Source organism: Arctopsyche grandis, chromosome 4 (genome assembly GCF_051622035.1).
Source record: "Arctopsyche grandis isolate Sample6627 chromosome 4, ASM5162203v2, whole genome shotgun sequence".
NCBI lineage: Eukaryota > Metazoa > Arthropoda > Insecta > Trichoptera > Hydropsychidae > Arctopsyche > Arctopsyche grandis.
Window position 1 is genome coordinate 30,791,052 of NC_135358.1, and position 27,999 is coordinate 30,819,050.

The 27,999-nt window shown below is 36.1% G+C and overlaps 2 protein-coding genes and 1 long non-coding RNA gene across 5 annotated transcripts in view; 1 reads left to right on the forward strand and 2 right to left on the reverse strand.

Annotated features, from left to right (window-relative positions):
- The window catches only part of LOC143910559 (uncharacterized), a 433,100-nt gene that overhangs the window by 11,578 nt on the left and 393,523 nt on the right, over positions 1 to 27,999 (reverse strand). The gene's annotated exons all lie outside the window — the stretch shown is intronic.
- Positions 123 to 9,874, forward strand: LOC143911204 (LMBR1 domain-containing protein 2 homolog). 3 transcript variants are annotated; one of them, XM_077429985.1, is made up of 9 exons: positions 123 to 658; positions 851 to 1,038; positions 1,106 to 1,484; positions 1,552 to 1,725; positions 3,855 to 4,032; positions 4,118 to 4,539; positions 4,610 to 4,811; positions 4,893 to 4,988; positions 7,937 to 9,874. In XM_077429985.1, exons 1-9 carry the CDS (start codon positions 485 to 487, stop codon positions 8,245 to 8,247), a joined length of 2,124 nt encoding a protein of 707 aa, XP_077286111.1. In that variant the 5' UTR covers positions 123 to 484; the 3' UTR covers positions 8,248 to 9,874. The 3 variants fall into 3 exon arrangements, with proteins under 3 accessions (XP_077286111.1, XP_077286112.1, XP_077286113.1); XM_077429986.1 differs by having other exon boundaries at positions 7,973 to 9,873; XM_077429987.1 differs by having other exon boundaries at positions 8,015 to 9,867.
- On the reverse strand, positions 9,845 to 27,966 carry LOC143911203 (proteasome-associated protein ECM29 homolog). Its single transcript, XM_077429984.1, has 34 exons — positions 27,904 to 27,966; positions 27,442 to 27,560; positions 27,232 to 27,360; positions 27,034 to 27,152; positions 26,828 to 26,959; positions 26,638 to 26,755; positions 26,384 to 26,523; positions 23,927 to 24,104; positions 23,761 to 23,846; positions 23,342 to 23,610; positions 23,108 to 23,267; positions 22,918 to 23,034; positions 20,681 to 20,963; positions 20,433 to 20,607; positions 19,973 to 20,353; positions 19,525 to 19,895; positions 19,235 to 19,456; positions 18,548 to 18,662; positions 18,287 to 18,470; positions 18,091 to 18,209; positions 17,282 to 17,451; positions 17,099 to 17,205; positions 15,436 to 15,565; positions 15,242 to 15,363; positions 14,949 to 15,171; positions 13,478 to 13,732; positions 13,213 to 13,402; positions 12,993 to 13,138; positions 12,770 to 12,921; positions 11,689 to 11,881; positions 10,695 to 10,839; positions 10,386 to 10,625; positions 10,237 to 10,308; positions 9,845 to 10,166 (listed from the first exon to the last, which is right to left on the reverse strand). The coding sequence occupies exons 1-34, from the start codon at positions 27,947 to 27,949 to the stop codon at positions 10,036 to 10,038; spliced, it is 5,739 nt and encodes a 1,912-aa protein (XP_077286110.1). The 5' UTR covers positions 27,950 to 27,966; the 3' UTR covers positions 9,845 to 10,035.

The window sequence follows — 27,999 nt, forward strand, 5'->3', positions numbered from 1 at the left end:
TCGCGCAAGTCATTAAAATCTCGATCACGGAACATCTGCAGTAGTTGCCAATAATTTGATTGGAAAAGATGTATTTAACGAGATATAGATTAAAATTGAGACATTTAAAGGAGGAATATAAAAGATCGGAGATGGACGTGTATAGCGTTGTTAGGTCTGCATCTGGTATATCATCTCTAGGACGAGACGGCGTGTCAGTGGCCAGTGTCAGTCTTTCGGCTGTCAAATGAGTGTGGGGGGAGTGGCAGTGGCAGTGGCAGTGTCGGGGGCGAACGATTCGACGACAGGCTTGTTGGGGGCGCAGGCGGTCTCGCAGGTGTACGCCAGCGCCGGCGAGCGCCCCCTCTTGGCTCAGCCGAGGCTTCTCCCCCTCCGAGCCATCAACCTCGACAAGCTCAAAGCGCTCACCCAACAGGCAGAGCGACTCCGCCCCCACACCTCGCGCCCCCTAACCTCGTCGCAGCAACACCAATAAGCTGCCGACATGGCGGCCACACTCTTCATCACGGAGATGATCTCCGTCTTCCTGCTGGCCTGCTGCCTGCTCTGGCGGTACGGCGATTGCTACCGACAGCACGTCATCGTCACGCTCGCCGTGCTCACCGCCTGGTACTTCTCCTTCCTCATCATCTTCATCCTGCCGCTCGACATCAGCTCGGTGAGTTCACATATGGTCACCCAACAACTAATCTATCTTTCATTGAACAATACTGGGTCACACTATCAGATGTTTGTCAACATTTCTCGGATGTTGTTGAACCAAATGAATACACTAGTATTATACATGAACAATAATATACAATGTCGAGTTAAGTTTATACAAATAAAACATTTTTTTTCCGTTTCACAGACAGTATACCGAAATTGCCAGCAGGAGCATAATGAAACCGTCCATCAACATATTGTTAGCAATGACTCTACTGTTACGACCAGCGTTCCGCCGACACCCGTCTGCTTGGAGCCGTGGAGCAAGATGTCAGACGACGTCTTCCCGAACATGTGGAGAATCGTATACTGGACGTCCCAATGCTTAACTTGGTAATTTACAATATTGTAATAATTCATATATTTGAAATGTGTTTTAATTTGTACCGTCACTCTTCAGGTTGATAATGCCGATGATGCAGTCGTACAGCAAAGCCGGTGATTTCACCATAAAGGGCAAGCTGAAGTCGGCGCTAATCGACAACGCCATATACTACGGATCCTATTTGTTCATATGCGGAGTCCTACTCATTTATATTGCGCTCAAGCCTGGCGTAAATTTGGACGGGATGAAGATAAAGGCTATAGCCTCGTCGGCCAGTAACACTTGGGGTCTCTTCTTGCTGATCCTGCTGCTGGGGTACGCCCTGGTCGAGGTGCCCCGGAAGCTGTGGAATAATTCAATCAAGGGATACAAGCTAACGTACTGTTACTTCAAGGCGGCCAAGTTGAGTTCTGAGAAGTGCGAGGCTGAAGAGACCGTCGATGACGTCTTGGAAGTATGTCTTGTGATGTATTTGTATAGGGTTTGAATTCGGTGGTTTTATTGACTATTTTTGTTGGCAGTCTTTGCAGTCCATTCATGCGTCTTTGGCGTCGACTCATCCACTGAGGGAACCCGTAGATAGAATTCTGCTGCGAGTTCCGACTGAATTGAGGGGTCGAATGGAAAGGCGAGCTGCTCCGAATGCGCCATCTCCTGTGCCTTCTCTTAAGGCTTTGATTCGGTTGCATTTGAAGGTATGATTTTGATTTGGGTCAACTGAGCATAAATGTGAAGAATTTTTATAATAAAAATGAGATACCGATGAAAGTTCAGGCGGGGTTTGGTTGGGAAGAATCGATGCACAATATGAAATACATATCTCATATTTCTTTCATTATATGGAATCCTACTCATATGACTCGTTCATTGAAGATTGAGAGAAACCAAAAATGGTTTCTCAGATATCTTTATATGAAATTGTATGGTTATTAATCCTTGGCTATATTCTAGTGCATTCCTATGAAAATCAGAAAAATTGGCAAACTGAAAGGAAACAATCGACCTGTAGTCACAAACTAAGGTCCGGTCAGCAGCTACTAGTGAAAATCGAACCATGACCACTCTGCTAGAAAGCATAATATAATATAACCACTAGTACACGCTGCTGGTTAAAAATAAAAAAAAGCATATGTATGTATGTAAAAATATGTACTTTTACTGGTCCCACAACGATACATCTACGGACAAAACGTCTAACCACACAACGTCCACTGCAAAATGATTACGCGACATAATGTTCATCATTTTGTCCGTGAACATTATGTCGCGTAATAATTTTGTAACCAGCAGAATAGACTAGTGGTTAGCATATAATGCGTTGAACAGAGTGGTCACGGGTTCAAATCCCACTGGTTTCTGCTGGCCAGACCTTGAATTTGTGACTCCAGGTCGACCGTTTTCTATCAGAACTTACAAATTTATCTGATTTTAATTGAAACGGTTCCAACAAATTGGCAACCTTACCCATTTTCTCGCAAATCTCGAGTTTTCAGCAATCTCGAATTTCGCTGAATCGTATAAAATGCTGCAGATTTACAAATTTGACCATAAATGTCTATGCGGATGTTAATTGATATGTATTTACTGAATTTCGCTGAATTGTTTAAAATGCTGAAAACTTACAAAGTTGACAATAGATGTGTCTGTGGATATTAATTGATATGTATTTATGTACTTTGTATAATACTGTAACGTATGCGTATGACATAATTGGTCTCGAGGATTATCTCCAGGCAGTCGGCTAACAATGGAGACCCCCGAATTGATTTAGTGGTCGGTAATGGTCGCCTCCCGCTAGAGTTCTCAGAACTGACAGCGCGAAAGGGTGGGACTGCATGTCTGTGTACGTGCCTAAACAATGGGGAAGTAAACGGACGTCGAAGATGCAGTGAGCGACCTGCCCTTTATAAGCAGGTACTATGACAGACCATATGAAGGCATTCTGGATGGAGCACTGGCTGTGCGTGTAACTCCTTCATCACCTAATAAATGCTGTGAAGCGACTTTGGCCTTTTATTTGGATCTCCACCCACCCCTACGCAACACTAGTGTTACTAGTGTCAAACAGCGCGCCGTTGGGGTTACTTGTTAAGCCTTCCTGGTATAAATTAAAGATAAACTAGTAAAGATAAAAAGTCGCGTAATCATTTTGCCGTGGACTTTGTGTCGTTAGACGTTTTGTCTGTAAACATTTCGTCGTGACATCACTTCTACTATTATGTACATACACAGTTCTTAACCCTTTGCCCGTGGCAATAAATATAGCGAACAAGCCCTGTACGCGGCACCTTTTTCGCGAATTTGCCAATCGAGTTTTCGACCTTAAATACAGATTTTAATATTTACTCAAGTAACCAGATATGTTAATTAACACATAAAGTATTATTTTAAACAATAAAATACATAATATATCTCGTAGTTTTGGCTTAATTGTCAAATAATCATTCTTCATACAATTGAGACGTATCATCGCCATTGTTCAACAGACGTGACGTCACATAAACGAGGTTTCACTATGGTTCCACAAAAAACTAATTTTGACTGGTATATATTCATTTTAAGCAAATTGAATAGATGGCATTCAACTCTCAGTAATATATTCAACCAATTTTGAACCTTAAAACAGTTGAAATAGGCGCATATAAGGCTCAAAATCCCGTGCAAAGTTCAGAAATTCTATGGAAGACGGCCCCGCTACAGACTTGTCGCGCAAAGCTTCCATAGAAGACGGCCGCGGGCAAACGGTTAATCATTCTCAGCGGTTTCGATACTGAGATCGCTTCATTCTTTTTAATGTCCTTGAAGAATACGTTTTGCTTCACAGGTGATTAAAGCCTTGCAGATGCTGCAACGCACAGAAACCCAATGGAACATATTGATGGAGAAGATTTTTCATTTGGAGGATGTGGTCACCAATTTGCGGTCACTCGACCATCGTTTCAAGCCCACATTTATAAAACCGAAAAATCCCATTGTACGCGTGATTTACAATCCCGTTATCGGTGCGTTTTTCACACAATTTGAATATGGTACAAAACAAGTATGATATTTTATTATTATAATAATAATTGCAATTGTTGATTACAGAATGGTATTGGGAGTGCTTTTTCAAAAGTTATTTTTTGAAATTGCTCGCGATTTGCACAGCAATCTTGTCGATCAGCGTCGTCTGGTCCGAGGTGACGTTCTTCAATCAATCCCCAGTCCTGTCCATATTCGCCAACATTGTCAATTTGGCCAAAGTGAAGTACGACTATTTGACTATTGAATTATTCTCGACGTTGATGATTGCGTACCTCTGTTTCTGCGCTTACTCGACCGTGCTGAAGATCCGAGTGTTCAATCTGTACTATTTGGCGCCGCATCATCAGACCAACGAGTACAGTTTGATATTCTCCGGCATGATGATGTGCCGTCTCACGCCGCCGATGTGCCTGAACTTCCTCAGTCTGATTCAGATGGATTCTCATGTTATATCCACGCACGTGCTGGAAACGCAATACACTCAAGTGAGCTGGATGATTTGCAAAGTTTGTTTACGTGTATGATTTTTATTTACCGATGTGTTTTTGTCCGCAGATTATGGGTCATATGGACGTGCTCAGTATTATATCTGATGGATTTAATATATATTTTCCGATGTTGGTGTTGTTGTTTTGTATCGCTACGTACTTTTCCATCGGCAGTAGGCTGTTGACGATGTGCGGCTTTCAGCAGTTTGTCGGCGACGTGGAGTTGACTACTGAGTTGGTCGAAGAAGGGAAGGAAATTGTTAAGAGGGGTTGGTTTATAACTTGGCTGTTACATTTGCTGTTGTTGAAGTTTGATGTGTTATGTGGTGTTTTTTTTTTTTGTTTTTTAGAGAAAAGAAAACGGCAAAGGACCGAAGAGTCCATTATGAGGAGACGAGATTTCCAGGGCAGATTTGGTGGTTATAATGCCAATGCCAATGATACAGGTATTAGTTGATCGTATTTGTTTCGTTACATTTCAAGGCTTTTATATGGAAAAGAAAGTGTAAATAACCGATAATAATTAATGATTATGTAAGGTGAAGGTGGGTAAGGTCGGACGCATTATTTTGAAAAGTTGAATCTGGTAATTTTTTATATACACAATATAAAACGGGAGAATACTGTATACGTATACATATTCTATAAAATATAACAAAAAAAATCTATGTTTATTTTATTTATAAGGTCTTCACAGGACCAGCTCTGGGGGGCAGCATACCTGGCTCAGGCCTGGGTGGCATGACTAACTCATTTCTTCTCATATACATATGTATATTTTTCTCAATATTGGCTATAAAATATTATAATTTACTAAGAACGCAGGAAGTTGACTGTCCAATATCAACTACTCACGAATAAAACATGTTAAACAATAAACTGTTATCGGTAAAAATGGTTGCTTAAAATATACTTGAATAAAATATTGCTGAAACCTGACTTTCAACGAAATCTTTAGTATAAATTCAATAAAAATAGCAAAATTTAATCTTGAATTTTATGGTGTGTGGAGCAATATATGTATTATATAAATTTTTGTATACTGATTTTCAAACTGTTTCGGTTCGAGATAAACAATCGAAGAGTTTATGCCCCGGGCATCACCAACCATCTTTAACTAAACTAAAAAAATTATCTTTTAGAAAAATGAAAACAAGACTAGACTATAGTCGATCCGTTCTAGCGTGATACTAAAGAGAACCGAGCATGCTGTTGCATTCGTGCAATGTATTGTAACATTGAAAGGACCTAAAATAATTTCTTAATTTTTTAAATATTATTTCTTATTTAACTATATACGTAGTATTATTAAAATACTAGTGTTGTACCCGATGAAATATCATCGCATGGGTGTGGGCATATTAAGTTATTAAATAAAATAAAATTAAAAGAAATGTATCGGCCCTGTGTTCGATCTGCACGCGGTCGAATTTTTTTCAAATATATTTAATGTAATATTTATATTTAATTGTTTAATATGAAACAAAATGGTAAAAACTACCTACCTACCTACACATAAACAATATAAAACAGCAATAGAAAAATAATTAATTAAATAAATTTTCAATAGATGGCGCTAAATGCTCAGAGACTTGCCTAGAGGAAACGTTGGTAGCAAACAGTATATATAAAAGTTTTTTTTTTCGTTATTGTATTCGTACGTTTTGTTCGCAGTGTTTTATTTGTGACGTTCATATGTATGTATGTCGAATCGAAATGACTATTATAGTACGGCGAGCGTTATCTTACACAGACAATATAGCGATATTATATATATATGATAATTCAATGCAAGATCTTTAATAATATTACTGTAAGCTTTGCTGTCCATAACATGACGTTAAAAATTACTTTTGTCTTATAAAAATATAAAATATATATATGCGTATTTTATATTAAAATTTTATTAATGTAAATATTTCAAAGTACGAAACGCGAACTCAAAACTAGCAAAAAATAAAAGCCAAATTGTACCGACCGCTATACGCACGAACAACGTTCTATTTCTTGATCAAAATGCAATACGAAACTGAAACGAAATGTAATTGGCCATCGCAGGTCGAATGGGGGGTGAATGCGATAGCATGTACATTTTACGTTAGATCAATTCGATTATAGAGGCGCTATATACCCTCGGGTCTACATATATGGACTACGGTGCTACTTTAGTATGCGGTCTACCTTAGCAGTCGACTATTTTTTTTTATTTGTATCGTAGCAATGATCTGTTTATTATAATTTTTGTTTTTTCCTGCCGCCCCATAATGTTGTCGAAGCATTTCTATCAAAATATCGTCAGCATCGAAGAAAATATCGACCCTAACAACCTAATAAACGAATAGGGCCAATTCTAACTTAACCTAACCTAACCTGACCCTTAAATAAATAGGTGTTGGCTGCTAATATATGTTTTTTTTTTAAGTTTTATTTCATCAATATTTTCATAAAAAAAAACGTCTTAGCAGCCAACACCTATTTATTTAAGGGTCAGGTTAGGTTAGGTCAGGGTTGGCCGTATTCATTTAAGATTAGGTTGTTAGGGTCAGTATTATTCAGTCACACGTGAGAACTGTGACAGTGAGATATTAAAGTAAAAACGTGAAGGTAGATCGCATACTAAAGTAGATTTATTTATTTTATTTATTACAATCAATGTACACTCTTCATTACAGATCGCTCCAATGCGACGAGTGTACGAGAACGGTCAGACAACAACGTATACAGTACGTTCAATAAACATCGAATACAATAATTAATCAAGTACAGAAATAATAATCATAGAGACAAATATGGATTATTTTTAGATTTTGTGTACAATTATTATACACATAATAAATACGAAATTATAGACACATCTATAGATTTCAGATTTCTGTGCATAATTTCTACAAATTATACACAAAGATTTTTGTGACAACAGGAAATGATCTATTACCAATTTTCAGGAATCGTTTCAACAACGATCAGATAAAATTGGCAAACTCTAATAGAGAAATGATCGATTTGGAGTCCGAAAACACCCAAATCTAACCAGCAGTTTGGTGAGTCGAACCATCGATCGCAGTGGTGCTAAATATATACGCTACCATTAAGCCAAACTGCTAGATATGTGAAGGTAGAAGGTAGACTAAAGTGGCACCTTCTTATTTGAGTCCAATTTAACATATATATATATGTAAATCAAATGATCACAGTTGGCGGTTCCGTTCTTACCGTCCTTCACCATGTGGTATTCAGTTCTTCACTTGTACTCTAAGTAAATTGTCTAGGCTTTTTTTTATCGGTTTTGGTGTTCTTTCTCTTTCGAATTAGTGGTTTTGGAATAGTATAGTTGTTAGTTTATAGATGTGTTTGTGTCTAACAAATCTCTTAACATTGCACTGTAACCCCACAGCCCGCGCCGGGCTGCTCAATACGTCTGAACAAACAGACTATTACGTCACGCCCGTTTACACTGACCACCCTATGCCAGGAAACAACGGCGCTCAGGCCAGGGGCGTCGTCGTGAGCCAGGACTCGGGCTATCAGAGAGCCGACGACCTGTTCGGGCCCAACCTCAGCCTGGAGGACGAGATCAACGAGAGGTTCGGCATAAGCACGAGGCCGAACCCGCCCAAGACTTCCTCTTCCGACTTCGACAGCGCAAGATCTGAAAGTGCAAATAGGACAATTCTGCCGCCCAAGAACATATTCGACGACGTTTGATTGTAACCAGTTAGTTTAGTGACATTATTTCCGATTGAAATGTTATTTATGCTTAAATAATTTATTTATTGTTATTGCGTTTGTGACACAGTAGGATGAATACCATTGTTTTGTGATGCCCGTGTTTTTATTTTTCTGTACATTGACTGTGATTTCTTTTTTATTGAAATTATACTATATTTTTTAGTGATTTTATGTATGTATGTAGGGTATATGTGTATTGATTTTCAATGTATTTCAATAATCGTTTTGTATTCCTTTTAGGTTAGTTTATTGCAAAAGCTAACAATGAACTGTGACATCCCGTCCGACTACCGTTCGTTCGTAACAGGCAGGTAGGGATTGCAATACCGATAGTATCGGTATTTGACCAAAAATAATACCAGTATTAAAGAAAGAAATATTGATAGTATCGACTTTTCGAATTCAAATTCGTACATTTTATTTGTCGAAAACGATATCTCCATATAAATTGTTTTTGATCTCTTTTTATTTTATTATGCCACACGCCTGTAGAATTGTTTTAATTTTTACTATTTTCCGATACAACGTTCGGCAACATCTTCGGTTGTAAAAAAAAATAGTTTCTATGAAACATTATAATCCTTTATACCTGGGACGTACCTACTTCACAGTTTTGTACCCGAATATCCTGTATTTGATTGTTGTTTGGGTATAGTGTATTTTTCAGTAAACATGCAAGTGGTGCTTGGGATATTGGAAGCAATGTTTTTTTCTGTATTAAAAATTAATTAATTAAAAAAAATACTGAAAGTACCGGTAATACCGGTATCGTTCAATTTTTATTTCGATAATACCGGTATTTTTGCAATCCCTACAGGCAGGGAAGTATAGATCTACAGTTATATGTATCTAATGGTTGCTAATTGACTTTATTATAGAAACCATTTTTGGAAAATTAACAAAACAGACTTTTCAAAATATAAACAAAAACTTTATTTTTATGTTTATTCTACTATAGATATAATGGTAGATCTATATATTCAACGATCATACAAAATAAAATGCACGGACTAAAATTTTAATTCGAATCCATACAGCCGTCTATGTCTGTGTCCATGTTGTTTATTTCCGATATAAATATATATTCTGGCCAAATACTCATATGAATATGCTAAGTTGGGTGACAATGGTCCATGTACGGAGTTTTTTTTGTCACGATGAGGCGGCAAGCCTCTCGGAGTTTTCAATTTGAGTCCAGTTTAGAATCGGATGTGAACTATGACGGCATTCTACTATGTATGTAAGATTTTTATTTTTATAAAATAATACATTCCATAATATATGTACTAATCATTTTGTATCGACGTATTTTTTTTTGATTGTCAAATGAATGTATGTGTATCAAATATGAAGCGAGTATTTGGCAACTGTTTTCGCAAATTGTATCCTACTATATGGTACGTAGATTAAGTGAAGAAGTCGAATAGGGCTTGTTAAAACATTTTTAACATGTAGTGTTTGCGTTTTAAGTGTTAGCTGATTTGTGTTTTTAAGCCGAAAAAAATAACCTATTATAGTAAGCTTGTAATGAAATAACAATGTTTAATGTAATGCAATGATTTTTTTTTTTTTTAAAGAAATACAAACATTTTTCACAATGTATTATTATTGTTTTATTTAAATTAAATATTAGTTTGTAATTTAATAAATTAAGTACAAATTTATTTTAATATCAATATTTTAGCGGTACATTATATCATTGACATTCGCCATGGTTTCTGAATGGATCTTAAACAGTATTGATTGATTAAAGTATTTGACGATCTATTTATCTTGGAATATTAATTTGATGTGGGAAAGCCTCGTCCTTATTTCAGGCGCGGCATCTTTGATAAGATCAGCCTCGTATTTTTGATAGAGCTGCTTCAACCTCGTGAACTCGTCAACTTGAGTCTCTACAATAAAAAAATCACATTAAAAAAGATCAAATACATATAAAACTTACATAATAATAATCATAATAACCTTTTAAAGTCTTTCCGAGCATGTTGATTATATTCAACGCTTCCTTCCTGAGTCTGGTATGTTTTGAAATACCTAGAAGAATAATCACAATTTACAAGATTGCAACCAGGATCAGCTTCAACTACAGATAAATAGATGAAATAACACACCTAAAGAATAATCTAATGCATTTATAATATGAGTGATGATGAATTCCAAATCATCTGAATTGGATTTATCGACGTCGTCGACTTCCATCTTTTCGACGTTCGGTTGTGTCTTATCTCCATTTATTATTATCAACTTTTCGACGTACAACTTCAGAGCGATCAAAATGGCTACTTGCACTGTGCGGGTGTTGGTCGGCAAAAAATCCGAACAATGAGATGCAAATACTCGATGATATTTTTCTAAAATGTATACATATATTAAGTAAATTTCAAAATTGTTAAAATATTTATTGATTGTATTGTCATTACGTTGAGTTTCGAAATTATTCGGCCAAGCTTTTCCTAACGTTTCATAAGCGACCTCTTGTAAGAGAATATGCTGTTCTTTTTTCTTTATGGTCTCTTCGTTGGAGTCGCTTTCATCGTCGGAATCTTTTCCAATGCTGGCAACGTCCTATAAAATATAATACTATTATATACTAAAAAAACATATCTTAGCAGCCATCACTTATTTATTTAAGGGTCAGGTTAGGTTAGGTTAAGTTAAGGTTGACCTTATTCATTTAAGATTAGGTTAGGTTAACTTACGGTTGGCCCTATTCACATAGGATTGGCTCTATTCTCTATTCATGGTTCGGTTTTTACTAGTCAAATGTAAACCGGTCACACGACAACCGGTCGCACTAGATCGGTCACACGTGATCTAAAAAACCTAAAATCGGTCAACCAGTTTTCTCTTGACCGATTTCAGGGTGTGACCAGTTTTAGTGTGACGGGTGATCACGTGTGACCGATCTAGAGCGACCGGTTGTCCTGTGACATATGACTGTTGGTTTACATATGACTAGTAGTCCGTTTACCCTATTCATATAGAGCGAGGGGGTTGAAAACGGAGAGGGGGAGGGAGATCATTAAAAGAATGTTGCTAAGTGGCAAAATTCCTCAGGATTTTTTATACTAGGAGCCATAATGCGATATGGCAACACTGACGATTTTCTGGCTGTCAAAATGAAATGATCATTTTAAATGATATTACTAATCATCTTACAATAAATAACCATGGACCGTTTCATTTTATTATCTGATCATTTTGGTTTAATAACTGACTATTTGGTTTAATAACTGAGTATATGACAACTGATCATTTAGAATACTCATTGATGATATCGAAATATTTACTGAAACTTAAGTTATTTTTGTTGATAAAAAGCTGGATAAATTACTGATCAATTAAATACACGTCTTATAATAAACGCATTGAATAAAATAATCGATAGTCAAAAGAGATAAAATTTTGAATAACCTTAGCTAACGTGTCACTTAGCGTATTGTAGACTTGTTCAAAGCGGTCCATTTTTAATACTTCCAAGATATCACCGAGAGCTGATAGGCTGCACCTTTTGTAGACGGGATCTGGTTTGTTGCATTCTTTCATAACATTGTCTACGACTTGTTGCAGAAGTTCACTCGGCAAATTCTCAACATCGGCATCGTACCTATTTATAATTAAAGTACATAATTCAATTAATTCACAAGTGCATTATTATTTTCCTTTGTTTAATTATTTTGTTATTATCATATTGATGAAATAATCTCCAACGAATTTTATTTTTAGACTATTCGTTGGGGGGGTACTGGCCTCATGTTGAGGGCTTAAAGGGTCGAATTCTTTGACCTTTAAAGCGAGCTTTGAAACATATTGAATGTGTAATATAAATTCAAATCCAAAAATGGCTTTTTATATATAATCATTTTTTAACGTTTTTTCAATATTTAACCTTTAGAATGATGACCAACGCCGATCGGCGTTTTGCTGACAAGTCCGTGGGCCTGCAAAACGCCGATAGGCGTTGTGTATTGAGCATGTACAAAGTAAACGAGAATACTACCTGCTAAGCTTTTAAAGGAAGCATTGAAAAAAAAATGCATTGAACATGGGTCGTGTAATCCGTGTCAACGTTTATAAAGACTGGTTTACACCGGAATTTCTGAATTTATAACCATAGCAGAATTACCCGATGGAACTGCTGTGTATTTTAGATTGTGAGCATTACATTTTAACAGCAATGAAGAAGATGGAACTAGTTTTGGAAAAATACATTCATTAATAGACTTGTTTTGTTTATTTTATATTGTTGCAAGATATATTAGAGAGTCTAAACACACCTTTACAAAACTCGAAATTCTCAGTGGTAGTTATATAGGGCTTGTTGGGATTAGCTACAATTTTTATATCTGCTTTCACAACACACCTCCTTGTCTATTATTATTGGATTTCTAAATAATTCTAGTTGGAAATGTTGGCGAAATTTCAACAGAAACGACGTCAGCACTCAAAGGGTTAAAAGTTACAGCCGATATAAAATAATGAAAAAATTCCAAACCGGCACAAATTAGCCAACGCAGAGAGTAACTTTTCTTTTCCTTTCCATGTCCTGCCTTTCAATGCGTCCAAGAGCATCTCGATGAGTTGTTGCCGTTGACTTCCGAGACCGGACTTCATTTCCAGAGCAACTGTTGCTATAGCGTTTGCCGCCTTAAACAAAAATTTCAAATTTTTAAATCATTCACAAACTCAATACGCATCCGTTACAACAAACTACATACCTGAGTTTTCATAGACCAACTGGGCGAATTAATAGTTTCCTTCAAACAATCGCAAATCTGCGACAGATTCATTCGAATCCCTTGTTCCTTGCCGGGACTAATATCAGTCCAGATTTCTTCATACAATTCAACCGTCGCTTTAGTTTCTATATAATTTAAACAATGATTTAATACAAGTTAATATTTTCACAGCAACGATAGAAGATCTCGATGTATATACCTGGTGTTTTTTCAGCATGCATCGACAAAAACAACATCGGCATGACAAGATCGGACTTATCCTTCAGCAGCTCGCCGTGTTTGTTCGATATGGACTGGAGAGTCAGAGCTATCGAATTTCTCACCGATTCCTCGTCTCGTTCTTTGTACCACGTGCATAACTTTTGCAAGAGTTTATCGACTGAAGATTCCTAAACCAATGATAAACGTGTGACATTATTCATTCAATGACTAAACATTGATGAAAGTCGGATGTGCATACGTACTTTGGAGTATCCCACTAAGCTGCCGAGAGTGTCGGCGCAATGTTTCCGAACGGCAATATTCCTGTCCAGCAACCCGTTCACCAGAGAAAACATTATCTTCCCAGCGAGAGGCATAATCTCTTTGCCCAGATGGTGGGTGATGCATGTGAAGAGGTGAGTGCATGCCACTTTGGTTCCTAACTGGGGCGATTTCATCAGCTCCAATACGCTGGGTAGCATAGCGTCGAACGTTGATATGTCGATGTACTGAACGCACTGTAAAAAAAAAAACACTAGTTAATGAAGAATTCTTTATATTCTTTTGGGTACTATTCAAGTATCTCCATTATTTTTAAGCTCAAGTGTAGACACATCTATAGCGAGGAGAGCGAACTGGGATGCGGATGTGTATCGTGTTACAAAACATCTATAAGATACGAAACGATTATCGCGCCACCTTGCGAATATTTTGGAAAGTTCGACAACTTCCGCTTAGCATATCAAAATAGGATAAAGTAATTATTTTCGAACTCCGTGCTAAGAAGTGACGAGGATTGTGTTGTTTCGATGTTTAGTCTCTGTGTTCTTTTTGACGAAATGATTTTTGTACATATATGATACAGTAAAACTGTTATTATAGTAAAATTATTAGGGGGACCGAAAAGTAATCAAAAAAATATTCCCAAATTCCATGTCTGTGCGATTGGTCTCGACATCCTTCCTCAGGTAGAAATTTTATTTTTAAAGAGAAATAAGAAATTTACAACAATAACTTCAACGTAATAACAAAACTTAAGTGTTTACTGGACCGTGTCTTGACACAAACTGACTGCGAAAGAATTCGTCGAAAAGTTTTGATTACTTTTCGGTCCCCCTAATATAATTTCACTGACTTAAGCCGTGCAGAGAATGACCTATACACACGTGTCAAGCAATCTGGAACGCGCAAACGTATGTACAAGAATAACATCACGCAGCCACACATCGAATGACCCCATCGCAAGACCTTTAGACAATGGCATCAGGTCATAAACCAGAGTATATAAACCAGCGCACCCGCCTCAGAAACCAGTGAGCCTCTGGAGCTCAGCCAGCCTACTCCTTCAAAGTCGAGCAACTAGCTCCTTCGCCGCACATACAATAATACTTGTATACTGAACAGTAAAAGAAACCTCCTCCAAAAACAAATGAGTTTGCATAAGCTGGGGAAATGCTCAACACACCTCCTTGCCTATCATTATTTTCAATCGTAATGGTGGGTTCAGCTAAAAACACCATTTGCAAAAGATAGATTTGACATATTAGGACTCCATTGAAAAATGGTTATGACTTTTAACTCAACGTCTACAGTTGGATCATGTATTATACAAGCTCCATTAATACAATTTCCTATACGCAAGTTGTTCAAATTTCCCACTTTCACTGTTAAGAGGGTCATATTTATAAAAACCACATCACAAATCATAGACTAAAAATAATCCAATTCAAAGACCTTGGCTACGGTTTCCGTTGTATAGTGAGACTTTGCAGCTTGAGCTCGGGCACTATCAACTATTTCTTGCGACTGTTGCTTTCCACCGAGCATAGTACTCAAATACGAAAGCTTCGACGATTCCAAATCACCCGTAGCTTGCAACAGTGCCGGAATCAACTGCGGCAAAAACGGCTTCAATGATTCTCCAGCCGTCGTCACCATTTTCGACACAGTTTGCAGACTAAAACATATATCATAATTTCATAAAAAGATCAATTTATATTATAAAGTCAATGCAAAATATTACTGACCTGACTTGACGCACTTCTGCTACAGTATTGGTTATACCGGTATTGAGCAAGATGGGCAGAGTGGCGCCCATCACTTCCTTTCCGAACTTTCCAGGAGTTCCGTCGGTGAACCGCAAGCAGAACTGAAATTCAATCAACCGATGTAAAAAATGATCTTTTACAGCTTCAATGATTCATGTGGAACATTTCAATACCTTGGATAAGACTAGAGCTGTGTTTTCAGCGGCATTCCTCGTACCTTCGTGAACATCGTCCATCACTCGGAATATTTGAGACCACAATTCGCCCAGACGTGATATATCATCGCCCAAATTTCTCATACCCCTAAAACAGATATGTAAATCAGTATTAAATATTTATTTTATTTTATTTATTTATATATATTTTAGCTATCAAGCTAATTTAAAAACACATCTTAATTATTATACTTAACTCTAAAATTTATAATTAATTATATGTACTGTCCCTCACAGAGGTGTCTCTTCGCACCTCGCAGGAATGCATCCATGTTTTTAGCAGACCTGATGCACTCAAGGAGGGCATTATACATGAGCACACCCCTGTGAAAAACACCCCCAGCCGTCTTATTCTTTCTTACTCTACTTACAACTAGTTTGTCCTTATTTCTAGTATAAAAACTATGTTTATCTCTATTCCTTATTATATAATCATCAAAATACTTAGGTAATAACTTATGATCTAACTTATAAACAAAAGACAATGTACTAATATTTAGACTAATTCTAATACTCATCCATCCTAATTCATCTAACATACTTCCAATACTCTTAAATCTACTCACATTCAAAATAGCTCTCATAGCTTTATTCTGTATTTTTTGCATTTTTTCTAAATCTTGGCCACTAAACAAATTAAGCACAGTGGCACAATAAACCACATGTGGCAAGACAATTGAATTAAACACTAAAATTTTACTTTTTTTTACTTAAAATATTTCTTAATCTACATAATACACCAGCATTTTAAAATTTAGTCCTGAATCTATGTATACACCTAAGTATTTTATATTTTCAACTTTTTCAATTAACTTATCATAAATTCTAATTTCATTCAATATATTTTTATTTTTACCATTCAACCACATCATTTTTGTTTTATTCACATTCAACTTTAATTTATTTTCACACAACCAGTCATTCACATAATTTAATTCTATATTTAAAATCTCAGACATTACATCAACATTCTTTCCAATTATATATATCAATGTATCATCTGCAAACAAATGTATTTTACACATCTTAATTACCTTAACAATATCGTTTATATATAATATAAATAATAAGGGTCCCAATTTGGACCCTTGCGGCACTCCATGAGGTGTTACAAATTCAGAGGATAACACCTTATCAATATGGCACTAGATCAGATGGAAAATCTGTTTTAATACATTATTTTTTCAATCGAACATGTACACTAGCTTTTACAGATCGCTTCAAAGCGACGAGTGTACTAATACAGATATAATACAATACAAGACAATACAATAATACAAGCATTTTCATACAATCAACAGTTACATCTATGGAGAAATTTTTGCAGCATTTAATTATAGAAATTAAGCGAATCTCAAGTCGCTAACTTGAGATTTGCAAGAGAGATTGGAAAGGAAATGCCAATTTACAGGAACCGTTTCAATGAATATCAGAAAAATTGGCAAACTCTGATAGGAAACGATCGACCTGGAGTCACAAACCAAGGTCTGGCCAACGACTACTAATAGGAATCGAACCGTGACTACTCTGCTCGAAAGCATAATATGTTAACCACTAGTCCACGCTGTGATTTTTAACCATTATAAAAAGGGTTCATATGGAATTTTAATTAAAATAAAACCTGAGCAAATCTGTGAGCGCCAAACAACACGACATTCTGATTCTCCATTGGTTTGCAGTCAAATTTGTAATGAGATCGTTTAAAATTTCAGATTGATATTTTTCCACCTGAAAATGAATGTTAATATGTGAGTGCGTTAAGTTTAAAATAGTTCTATTTATAAAATTATATCATTTTACTGACAGTTTTTTGAGTTTCTGGAACTAAAGCATGCCAAATGCTGGACATGGAGTTTTGTATTTTTGGCGTGGGATCGAAACGGTAACGGTAAAGTCGGGGTACAATTTTTGGCAAATGTTCAGACAGTTGAGAGCCAGCTTGTTGAGCAATTGAATGAAATCCGAATGCAGCACCTACATGCAGAAATAAACATAAGTAAAATATTTTCAAAATTTCGTTAACATAATTTGTTCAAAAGACTTTTCCAAAGATGTCTGGAAAAAGTAAAGCATTTATTGTATTTCAGTCTTCTTTCTATTAAGTTATACTAAGAAGGTATTGAATTGTGACTATTTAACAAATGTATAACATATTGCAATGTGGGAACATTATGGGGATTATCCGACGCCTAAAGGGCATTTGGGGGCTAACAAGGGAGACCCCCGAATTGGCCTAGTGGGACTTTAAGTGGTCGGTAGAATTCCTAGAGTCTTCAGAGCGTGAGACTCATTTAAAATTGTACGTGCCTAGACAATGTAGGCCATTGTAAAGCCACAATGGTCCAAAACTAACTATAAATAAATAAACAATGGAGAAACAAACGGATCGGGGAAGCTGTAGTGAGCAACTTGCCCTTTATAAGCTAAGGAGGTACTTAGGCCATATCAGATCATACTAGAACAAGCGCTGGCTGCGCGTGGACCTCCTGAATCATTCAATAAATGCTGTGAAGTGATTTGGGCCTTTCATTTGGATCCTCAACCCACCCCTACGCAACAATATCAAAACAGGATTTTTTAAGTCATAAATTTCGAGCTGAAAATATAACAAACCTTTCTTAGAATTCCACATTGCATTGTGATTGGCGAGATGCATAAATTTATAAATCAAATCAGGTTGATTTAAATCAGATGCAAACGAACAGAGTTCTTTATACGTGGATAGATTACCCCTAAAACATTTTTGAATTAGACATAATTATTTTTAAGTTCATTTAGATTTTAAGTGTTGGTTATTCATTCTAATTACCCGGTAGGAGTTTTTCCAAGTTGTCCTTCCTCAAATATCTTCGTATCTTGGGTGACTTGTGCTACTTGTCGTTTGCCTCCTGCCAATTGATCGACGAGTTTGTTTACCAGTTCTTTTTTATCATTTTCGTTCGAGCATTGGTATACTAAGCTCAAACCTTTGCTAGCTACGTCTTGAACTATATCTATAAAAGAAAAGGTTCGGATTGATGATTAGATCGATCTTCACTGGAGATCAGATTGTATAGCTTTAAATACAGACCGTTGTTTTCAGATAGGTATTCCATGAAAGCGTCTTGTATGATTGATAATTTTGATTGCAATGGTTTTTTATTTGAACAATTTTTCAATAGCGCTAATAACCAAATGCAACTAGCCTAAATTTTTATAGAAAAACATAATAAAAGCGTTTTAGAAAGTGAATCAATTCAATTTCACACATTGTAAAGTAACAATGTGACTCATTACATCAAATTTTAATTACAAAACAAAACTATACATACATTTGGAGAATTTTTAAACTCTTAAAATACAAACATCATCCACAGTGACATCTATGGAGACATTTTTGCAGCAATTTATTATAGAAATTGGCGAATCTCAAGACGCTGAATAGCTTGAGATTTGCAAGAGAGATCTGGCCAACAGCTACTAGTGGGAATTGAATCGTGACTACTCAGCTCGAAAGCATAATATGCTAACCACTAGTTAGTAGTAGAACATATGAAAGGTAAGTTGGAATAAATAAGCGTTTTATTAAATAAATTTACAACAATATACCAGAATTCAATGAAAAATTAAAACCGATATATGAAAAAATTCTCCAAAGGTATGGAGGAAATCATATTTGTTGGCCCTATTTTAAGACATTCCTATTATAAGAGGCCAACAACTATAACGTTCCTTTTAGTATAGTTTATAGAGCATGTAGAACGCTGTATGCACACACCTGTCTAGAATTCGGATGTGGATTATTTGCGAAATTCAATAATTCGGTCAAAAGCCACTCTAAGTTTTCATCGTTTTCAAGCAACGCCTGATTGTCTCTGATCGTACTATCTTTATCGGGCATAGGCTCGGACCATATGTCTCTGTTTTCCGGAGAATTCACCCCGTCAATGCAATACACCAGAGATTCGCCAATTTGTAAATGGATTTCGAAGTCTTTAGTCTACAAAAAAATTTGAATTAAAACTCGTATACATTGTATTCTATATTATATACAAATAAAAATTGCACCTCTTTGGCCATTTTCAAAAATCCTTCTATTATCTTTTTGGAGAATGGGAATCTTTCACCTACGTTGATCAAACCGAGAGTAGCGGTGGCTCTCTCTTTGATTTTGGATGAAAATTTAGGATTTTTAATCACCAAAAATAATTTATTAACTATTTTTAATTTTGTCATGACGCCACCGGCTTCGTTCAAATACTCTGACTTTTCCGTATTCTTTTCGCTAGTTGCATTCTTTTCATCGCTTATCAAATTAAACATGCTGATATCACTTTCAGTCGAATTTTCCAAAGGAAGCGCGTAAGTTTTACCAAGTATGGCGATATTCTTACATGCAGCATTCACAATCAAGTTTTGAGTGCTCGAAAGACACTCGGCTAAAAGAAAAACTCAAATTATAAGCAAAAAACCCATATAGAAACACTACATTTATGTATAACTGTTTTTAACTGACCGAGGTAAAGTACGCCTTCTTTATAAGGCTTCCATTGACTGACATCCAGGTCGTTCAATGCTATATTAGACTTCAATTTATGAATGACGATTGACCTTTCCAGCAGATTTGTATAAGCTGCGATGAGTCCGCATTGAGATTCCAAGCTTTTGATGGATTTGCTATTCTCGATCATTTCGATGATGTTGTTTCCTATATCGTTGATGTTGGACGTGTGTACTTTGATCAGCGAGTATAAGACGGCGGCAAGATCGCGGATTTCTTCACGCATGCTGTTCGTGAAGTTGCTTTGTAAGAACGGCAATTGGTCGACGAACTGCGGTGACATCTTCTGCGGAATACAACCGATGATGTCCACCAAACAAGTGAAAGGGATAACGTCTGAGAACAAAATGTGCGTTTATTTTATAAGAATATTTGTTTACGATACGGAATACCAATATATAAAGTGATGGAATACCTGGACTGGGTGTTAAAATCATTTTGACCATGTTTAAAAAGTGTTCCAGCGCATCGGATGTGATGAGGAATTTCCTCAGGTGGCCGGCGAGGATCGGAGAAGACACACTCGGATGTGGTACGCCGTTTAAAATTCCCGCGTCATGATTCAATAGCATCCGTAAATACCGCAGAATCTTAAAATTTTCAAATGTTGTGATGAAGGCTTATGGAAAAATTTTATAGGAATGAAAAGTATTATATTTTTACTTCGTAGTAAGTGGTGGGAGCAAACGGCAGAACGTGATTTCCGACGACGAAACGATGCTTCAAATTGCTGCTCTCTTTACGTTTTGATATTTTGTTCCAGACGAACTCCACCATACTTTCGAATGAAGGTCCGACTTTGTCCTTCTTATCCGGTTCAGGTTTTGAAGGCCTTTCTTCAATTTGCGTACTTTGCATTGTTATATTTTGGACGAGGTCTTCTATCTCGCTATTTCTAGCTGTGCCGTATAGCGACTTAAGAGCGTCCAATTTAATTTCTTCTTTACTAGAAAATTTATTACACATATATAAAAATAACGTTTAAAACCGTAAGATCGTTAAATATTTGAAACCAAAGAGCACAAATATGGTGATTGATAAGATTTTCGAAGGTTTAGAATTAGACAATACCAGACGCTCAGTTGTACAATTTATTGCGATGATCTATCGCTTGTAGATTTGGTAGGTAGCAGGTTTTTCAAGGACGCAAAAAACATTATTGAATAGTGGACCAGAAGTTTTAGGTTTACTACAATCAAGAAGTCTTGTTTTTTTCTTCAGGACGTCTTCAGACTATATTTATTGAGAGGGTCGTTTTACATATAACATATGTTATATATAGAGATTATAAGAGTAAACTTCATTGTCTCCTTTGAATTTTAAGATCAAGATTATGATCTTAAAATTCCACTTGGAAAAGATTTTCTTAAGCGCATTACTTAACTGTAATGCGCTTTAGAAAATCGCATTACTTAACTGTTATGCGCTTTAGAAAATCGCATTACTTAGTTGTAGGACTATATTTATTTAAAGTTTGAACAATTGTGGCAATAAAGGAATTTCTAATGCCCCACAATCATTCCACTTAATATGTATGTATGTATATATGCACAAGAACCAGCTGTGAATACAAAACAAATCCACGAGGCCCGAGTGGAAGAGAGAAGAGCAAAATTCGCTAATATATCACATCCAATTATGAAAATAATGATTAGCGGTTACCAGACAAATAGCTTGAAATATTCTCTGATAACCTACGCACAGTGAGGTGGAAAATACCACATTCAGGCACGGCAGCAACGATTTCATTAAGAAGTCTGATAGCTCTTGGAATACAACCATCAAATGATGATTGTCTACCAGGCACATAATAATTAGGGGAATAAAGTCCCAACTGTTCCAGCAACGACAGGCATGAGGTATTACCAAGTAGAAGCTGGAGAACAAAACGAATCAATGAGAATTTTCTCCGAAGCTCAAGGGAATTATACTCAAGCATGCCCAAAAGGAAATGATACAAATTGTATCATACATAAGAATCTTTATGAATGATAAATGGGGCAGATTATTGCTATACATATGCTCAAAGATGGACCCAGATGAAGACTTAAGAATCCGCATCGAGATGGCTAGAACAGCATTCATCAAAACAAAATTAAGGCGGCGCTTACAAACAAGCATCTCAATCTTCGTACGCGTTTGAGATTCGCGAAGAGCTACGTCTCGTCAGTGCTGCTATATGGATGCGAAATGTGTAGACTAGGATGATCAGATGCATCGAAGCTTTTGAGATGTGGGTATGCTGAAGATTCCATGGACTAAAAAAGTCACAAATGAAGCTGTCCTCAGCATGATGGGGAGAGGCAGGGAACTTGTTTCTGTCATCGAGCAGAGAAAGATGGAGTACCTCGGGGTACACATGATACAAGGTTAAAAATACGAATTTCTCCGTTTGATAAACATGGGAAAAATAGAAGGTAGAAAATGGATTGGCAGGAAGAAGTCAATTGGGTTCGAAACCGGCAGAATAGACTAGTGGTTGGTATATAATGCTTTGAACAGAGTGGTCACGGGTTCAAATCCCATTGGTTTTTGCAGGCCAGACCTTGGATTTGTGACTCCAGGTCGATCGTTTCCCACCAGAGTTTGCCAATTTATGTTAGGCTTTCAAATAAAATAAAATAAATTTGCATGTGGACTGATATGAGCGCCGAAGAGCTATTCCGAGCCATTGAAGACCGATGCGGATATCTGCAAATAATCAACGAGGTGGTCGCTAACGTCCAGATGCGGACAAGGCACTAGGAAAAAGATGTGCTCAAAATTTTGATTATAATAAATGTAGATACAAAACAAATTGAAAAAATTCCTTTAACTACTTGTTTTAGTACTTATTATGAAATTTTCCATATTTGTACTCAGTGGACCTGTAATGTAGATATTTGAACAATATAACTTACCTATCCCCACTGGCTAATAATAATAGATATTTAGAAGGAATATGCTCCTTTGGAAATAGAACAGAGGCATATCTAGTTGCCACAAAGCGAACCATCTGATCTTCATTATCCATATGTCTATAATATTATACAAATAACATTTGAAAAACGCTCAAGTAATTTTATTACAAATGTTTAAATATGTGTTTACTTTTCTAGTAGGGCAATTATAATAGACTTTTGACTCTCGTCTAAATAGCCCGATTTCTTATTACTATTCTGTGATTTTGAAACGTCGACCATTTCTGCATCGCCCGACGTCACAGACGATTTGGAGATCAACTGTGAGGCGTCCATCAGTTCAGAATGATCTGCAAAAATACGATTCACAATACATTTGAGGATATGACAAACAAAAGATAACAGAAATCACTCGAAACAGTACCGTTGATGTTCTTTATTGCGTTTGCAAAGGCCAATAAAGCCTCCCGGATGGCAATTCGGAGATCAGGCTCCACTTCCGGCATTTTATCAAACAACTTTTCAATAGTTTGGAAATTAGTGCGGATGTATACCAAAGGTATTTTATTCGCGATTTGGCCGATGCATGTGAATGCTTGCGGATGGTGAGCACGCTCATCATCATTTTCGGTCAGCTTGATCAATTCTGCTATGAGCAAGCTGCCGTGGACCTCAAGAGCAGCCGAATCTTCACTAAAAAATATAAATAAAACAATAGTGAAAGAATCTACATATATCCAATGTGAAAAATGCATTTAATGTATCCAATGTATGTTAAGTTTTGCACACGTGATGAACCAAACGGGGTCGAGTACTTTCGTTAGTCAATAAATGGAAACGAACCTGCTTAGTATATTAATTGAGAAATTGAGTGCTAGTTTTTTCAATCGGGGATTAGTATTGTTTGATACCATCGAAGAGGAAACAATCTGTAATCGAGAACACGTTTACAATTCATGAATCATACATTTAGTTTTGAATAACGAGTCGACGGTCTGTGAAATCTTACCTTAACACACTGGGGGAAAATAATTCCGTCGCGGGTCGCTCTCGACAAATATTGCAACAATTTTAAGCGAATACGGGTACAAGACGGTGTTCTCTTTTGATCGGCAGTACCTGAAGAGTTGCCCAAGAACAGGTCGTATATAGGCCTGCACAGTTCCTTCGATGACCAATCAACCGCACTGTAATACAATATGGCAAATAAAACAATTACAAAAAATCACGTTTTTTACTTACCGGAGCAGAGACTTATCAATCTTTAAAAAGTTTGACCCACTGAATTCGAATGTGACAGTGATTTTTGTTGGTTTGCTCTTGTTTATGAGATACGAGCGTTTAAAAAATGTGTAATTTTTACAGATTTTTGGTTTCAAGTCTTTAACCAGCAGAATAAACTAGCGGTTAGTCTGGTCAGTGCTACTATATGGATACGAAACGTGGACTCTGAAGACTAGGATGATCAGCCGCATCGAAGCTTCTGAGATGTGGGTATGCTGAAGATCCCATGGACCAAAAAAGTCACAAATGAAGCTGTCCTCAGCATGCTAGGGAGAGGCAGGGAACTTGTTCTGTCATCGAGCAGAGAAAGATGGAGTACCTCGGGGTACACATGATACGGGGTTTAAATACGAATTTCTCCATTTGATAAATATGGGAAAAATAGAAGGTAGAAAATGGATTGGCAGGAAGAAGTTGTCGTAGCTTCGAAACCAGCAGTATAGACTAGTGGTTAGTATATAATGTTTTGAACAGAGTGGTCACGGGTTCAAAACCCACTGGTTTCTGCAGATTTGTACCTCCAGGTCGATCGTTTGCTACCAGAGTTTACCAATTTATCTGATTTTCATTGAAACGGTTCCAACAAACTGGCAAACTTATCCATTTTATCACAAATCTCGAGTTTTCAGCCATCTCGAATTTCGCTGAATTGTATAAAGTACGGCAAATTTACAAATCTGACCATAGATGTCTCTGTGGGTGTTAATTGATATGTATTTACTTTGTATACTTGTATACAAAGTAAACTTGTATACTTGTATCAAATGTACAATGTTTCCGGCCAGGAAGGCGCTAGGGTTACCTGCTAGGCCTTCCTGGTATAGATTAAAAATAAATAAATAATTTTTTTTAACTCAAAATCTAGTATTGCTGTGCCAAAAGTGAATATTGGAAACAATACTCAGATGCTTTCTTTATTGATGTGATTTTTATTGCTTTAAAATACTTGTAATTAATTATCTAGCGAATTTTAAAAATCAAAAATACATATTTCTTCTAGAAGTATCATACATTTATTGGGGCAGTTCTACATATATTTTACTACATTTACGGGGGTTTTTTTCAATTTCAATATTTATTTTTATTTTATCTGAACGTACTGATTTTAAATTACAATATGAAATGATCTAGGCGAGGAAGCTCATCGCTCAAAGGTGAGCGAGTGAGATCTAATGATGCGCTAAAACATTCATTTCACTCTTGCATCATGCATACGGTCACCAAAAACAGTATTTTTAACTCAATTTAAAATCATTAACCGCTCGAATTAGTACGTTTAGGTAAAAAAAAAATATTGAGATTGAAAACCAATCCTTGTAAATGTAGTGAAATGTAAAACTGACTCAATAGTATGCCAGCAGTATGCCTCGGTGGTTGCGTTTATGTTTAGCACCGAGAGGTTACAGGTTAGCGGGTAAGGTCCCGTGCTAATCTTTAATGCTGCTGGTCAGACTTGGATATTTGTGCTCCAAAACGATCGTTTCTTATCAGAGTTTGACAATTTAACTAATTTCATTGTTGAAACGGTTCCTATATCAAATTGGCAAAAACCACCCTACCCGCTATGTCATAAATATCTAAATTTGATTTATGTGTAATATGAAAAAAATTATGTACAAGTCTAAATCCATAGATGTCTCTATGGATTAATTCATTAATTAATTGTTAATTTGGTGTTCTGCAGCCTCTCGGAATACAGCGATTTATATAATAAAAAAATGCTGCAATGTTTGTAATTAATTGTCAAGGAAGGCGCATTGAGTTTACTTAAATGGAAGGCGCATTTATTTTATATATGTAAAATAAAATAATAGCTCAAGAAAAAAATGTGTAAAAAAAAGTATATTTTTGACTAATAACTTCAAAAATTTACTAGATAATTAATTATAAGTATTTTGAAGCAATAAAAAATCACAATCAATAGAAAAAACTTTTGATCATTGATTCCAATACTCACTTTTGCCATAACAATACTAGATTCTGAGTAAAAGATTGCAAAACCAAAATATGTAAGAATTGCACATTTTTCAAACGCTCATATCTCATTAAAGAGGGAAAACCAACAGAAATCATTATCATATTCGAAATCAGTGGCACATATTTAATAAGTAGTCTCCGCTTCGTTATTTTTATTTGTTGCTCAGTGTAATCGTCGATGCATTTATAATTATATTATCCGTACCAGGAAACTTTTCCGAGTCCGACGTTGGCAATATTTGCAACACTGAAACGCGAATCTGCAGCGGCGATTATTAAACACAACAGCATATCTTTATCTTCGAAAGCGTCCGTGTTCAGAAAATTCACTATGGATTGTTTAGTCTGAAATTATATATTCAATTGAACGTAAAATGGAATGGGATACGTAATTTTTTAATTTATATCAATCAATAAAATAAAATTTCGATGTATTTAATCTAATAAATAAATAAAAACCTTTTCTAGTTCATCTGCAGATTGAATACCTTTATCGGTAACTTGTTTATAAGATGCAAGCGACATACCAGGAGGAACTGGGATTTCAACACCAATATTTTTATTTCCAGGTACGGCCCTATAAAAAAAAAAATCATTAAAAAAATGTATATTATATTATAAATCCAAATGTATTAGTATAATTTAATACCAATATGGCAAAAGCAATATTTCTTTAGCGAGACGCAACAATGACTTTGTCTGTTCGGGTCTATCAGATAATTTTAACGTAGACGCTTTGTTTCCGATAGTGCCTAATATTGGCATCAGCATTAAAAGAATCCTGTTGAATTATATAAAAAAAATTGAATATAATATGAATCTATTGTCTTGTATTTGTTTATATTAAATACTGACACGTCCTGGTGTGCTTGAGATCTTGAAGAAATCGACTGAAGTACAGTCGGAATGAGTTCAGTTTGGCGCTCCTTCGGAAGTCTCGGATAACCCATAGTCAGATAGATTATACTGAAATTCTGAACGTGTTACAAATCAGTGTCATAAGATGTGATTAAACATATTTGTGTTATGTTGAAAGGTTTTAGAAGCACTAACAAGAACAAAGGAAGTGGCTCTTGCATCTTGATATTGTTGGAGAAGTGCATCGATCGGAAGTTGAACTTCTGGACGACATCGTATACGCTTGTTTAAATGAAGTAGGAGTTCCATCACCTTCTTCCTCACCTGTTAATCAACGAGGAATATGAATTTCATTTTGATTTAAATTTAATTCATTTAAGAAAGTATATGAATAATATTTTGAACCTGCTCGTGTGGTGAAGCAAGTTTGAGCAACACCGGAGTGAGAAATTTTCCGATGCATGTTTGCAGTTGTTCGTCAGAATCGGCACTGCCCAAGCGAAGAAAAACTCTCTCCAATAAAACTGCAACATTTCAAATGTCATCGTTCAACTTGCATACGTTTGAGGTTATGTTTGTTCGAATCAAAACATAAGAGAATATTTCGATTTTGCTCGATAAAAATCAAAATAAATGTATGAAATATCGGTTGAATAAGGTTTATAATCGTATTATGAGCGTATTGTCGGATTTTAATGAATTAATCGGCATTTTTTGAAATTTGACATATCATCCTATGCGTACTTTATGAATTGCACAAATATGGAAAGCGGTGTGAAAAATTCGGAAAAAAAATTAGCGTCAATTTTATATTAAAAATAATACAGTTTAATACAAATATGACGTATTATTGCATGGTAAATTTACCTAAATCATTAGCTGGATCTGACGGAGCAGCAGCCGGAGCCGCCATATCGCCGCAAGTAGTCTTAATATGTATTTACACGGCCTTAGCTAGGATGA

What these genes read in the sequence shown, in the direction of transcription:
- LOC143911204 (XM_077429985.1), top strand. Translation starts at nt 485, where the DNA reads ATGGCGGCCACACTCTTCATCACGGAGATGATCTCCGTCTTCCTGCTG. An exon ending in TGCCGCTCGACATCAGCTCG is followed by an intron (nt 659 to 850) that starts GTGAGTTCACAT and finishes TCCGTTTCACAG; the next exon opens with ACAGTATACCGAAATTGCCA. An exon ending in GATTTACAATCCCGTTATCG is followed by an intron (nt 4,033 to 4,117) that starts GTGCGTTTTTCA and finishes TGTTGATTACAG; the next exon opens with AATGGTATTGGGAGTGCTTT.
- LOC143911203 (XM_077429984.1), bottom strand. Translation starts at nt 27,949, where the DNA reads ATGGCGGCTCCGGCTGCTGCTCCGTCAGATCCAGCTAATGATTTAG. An exon ending in CAGCTCTAGTCTTATCCAAG is followed by an intron (nt 15,364 to 15,435) that starts GTATTGAAATGT and finishes ATTGAATTTCAG; the next exon opens with TTCTGCTTGCGGTTCACCGA. An exon ending in GCTCGGAAAGACTTTAAAAG is followed by an intron (nt 10,167 to 10,236) that starts GTTATTATGATT and finishes TTTTTATTGTAG; the next exon opens with AGACTCAAGTTGACGAGTTC.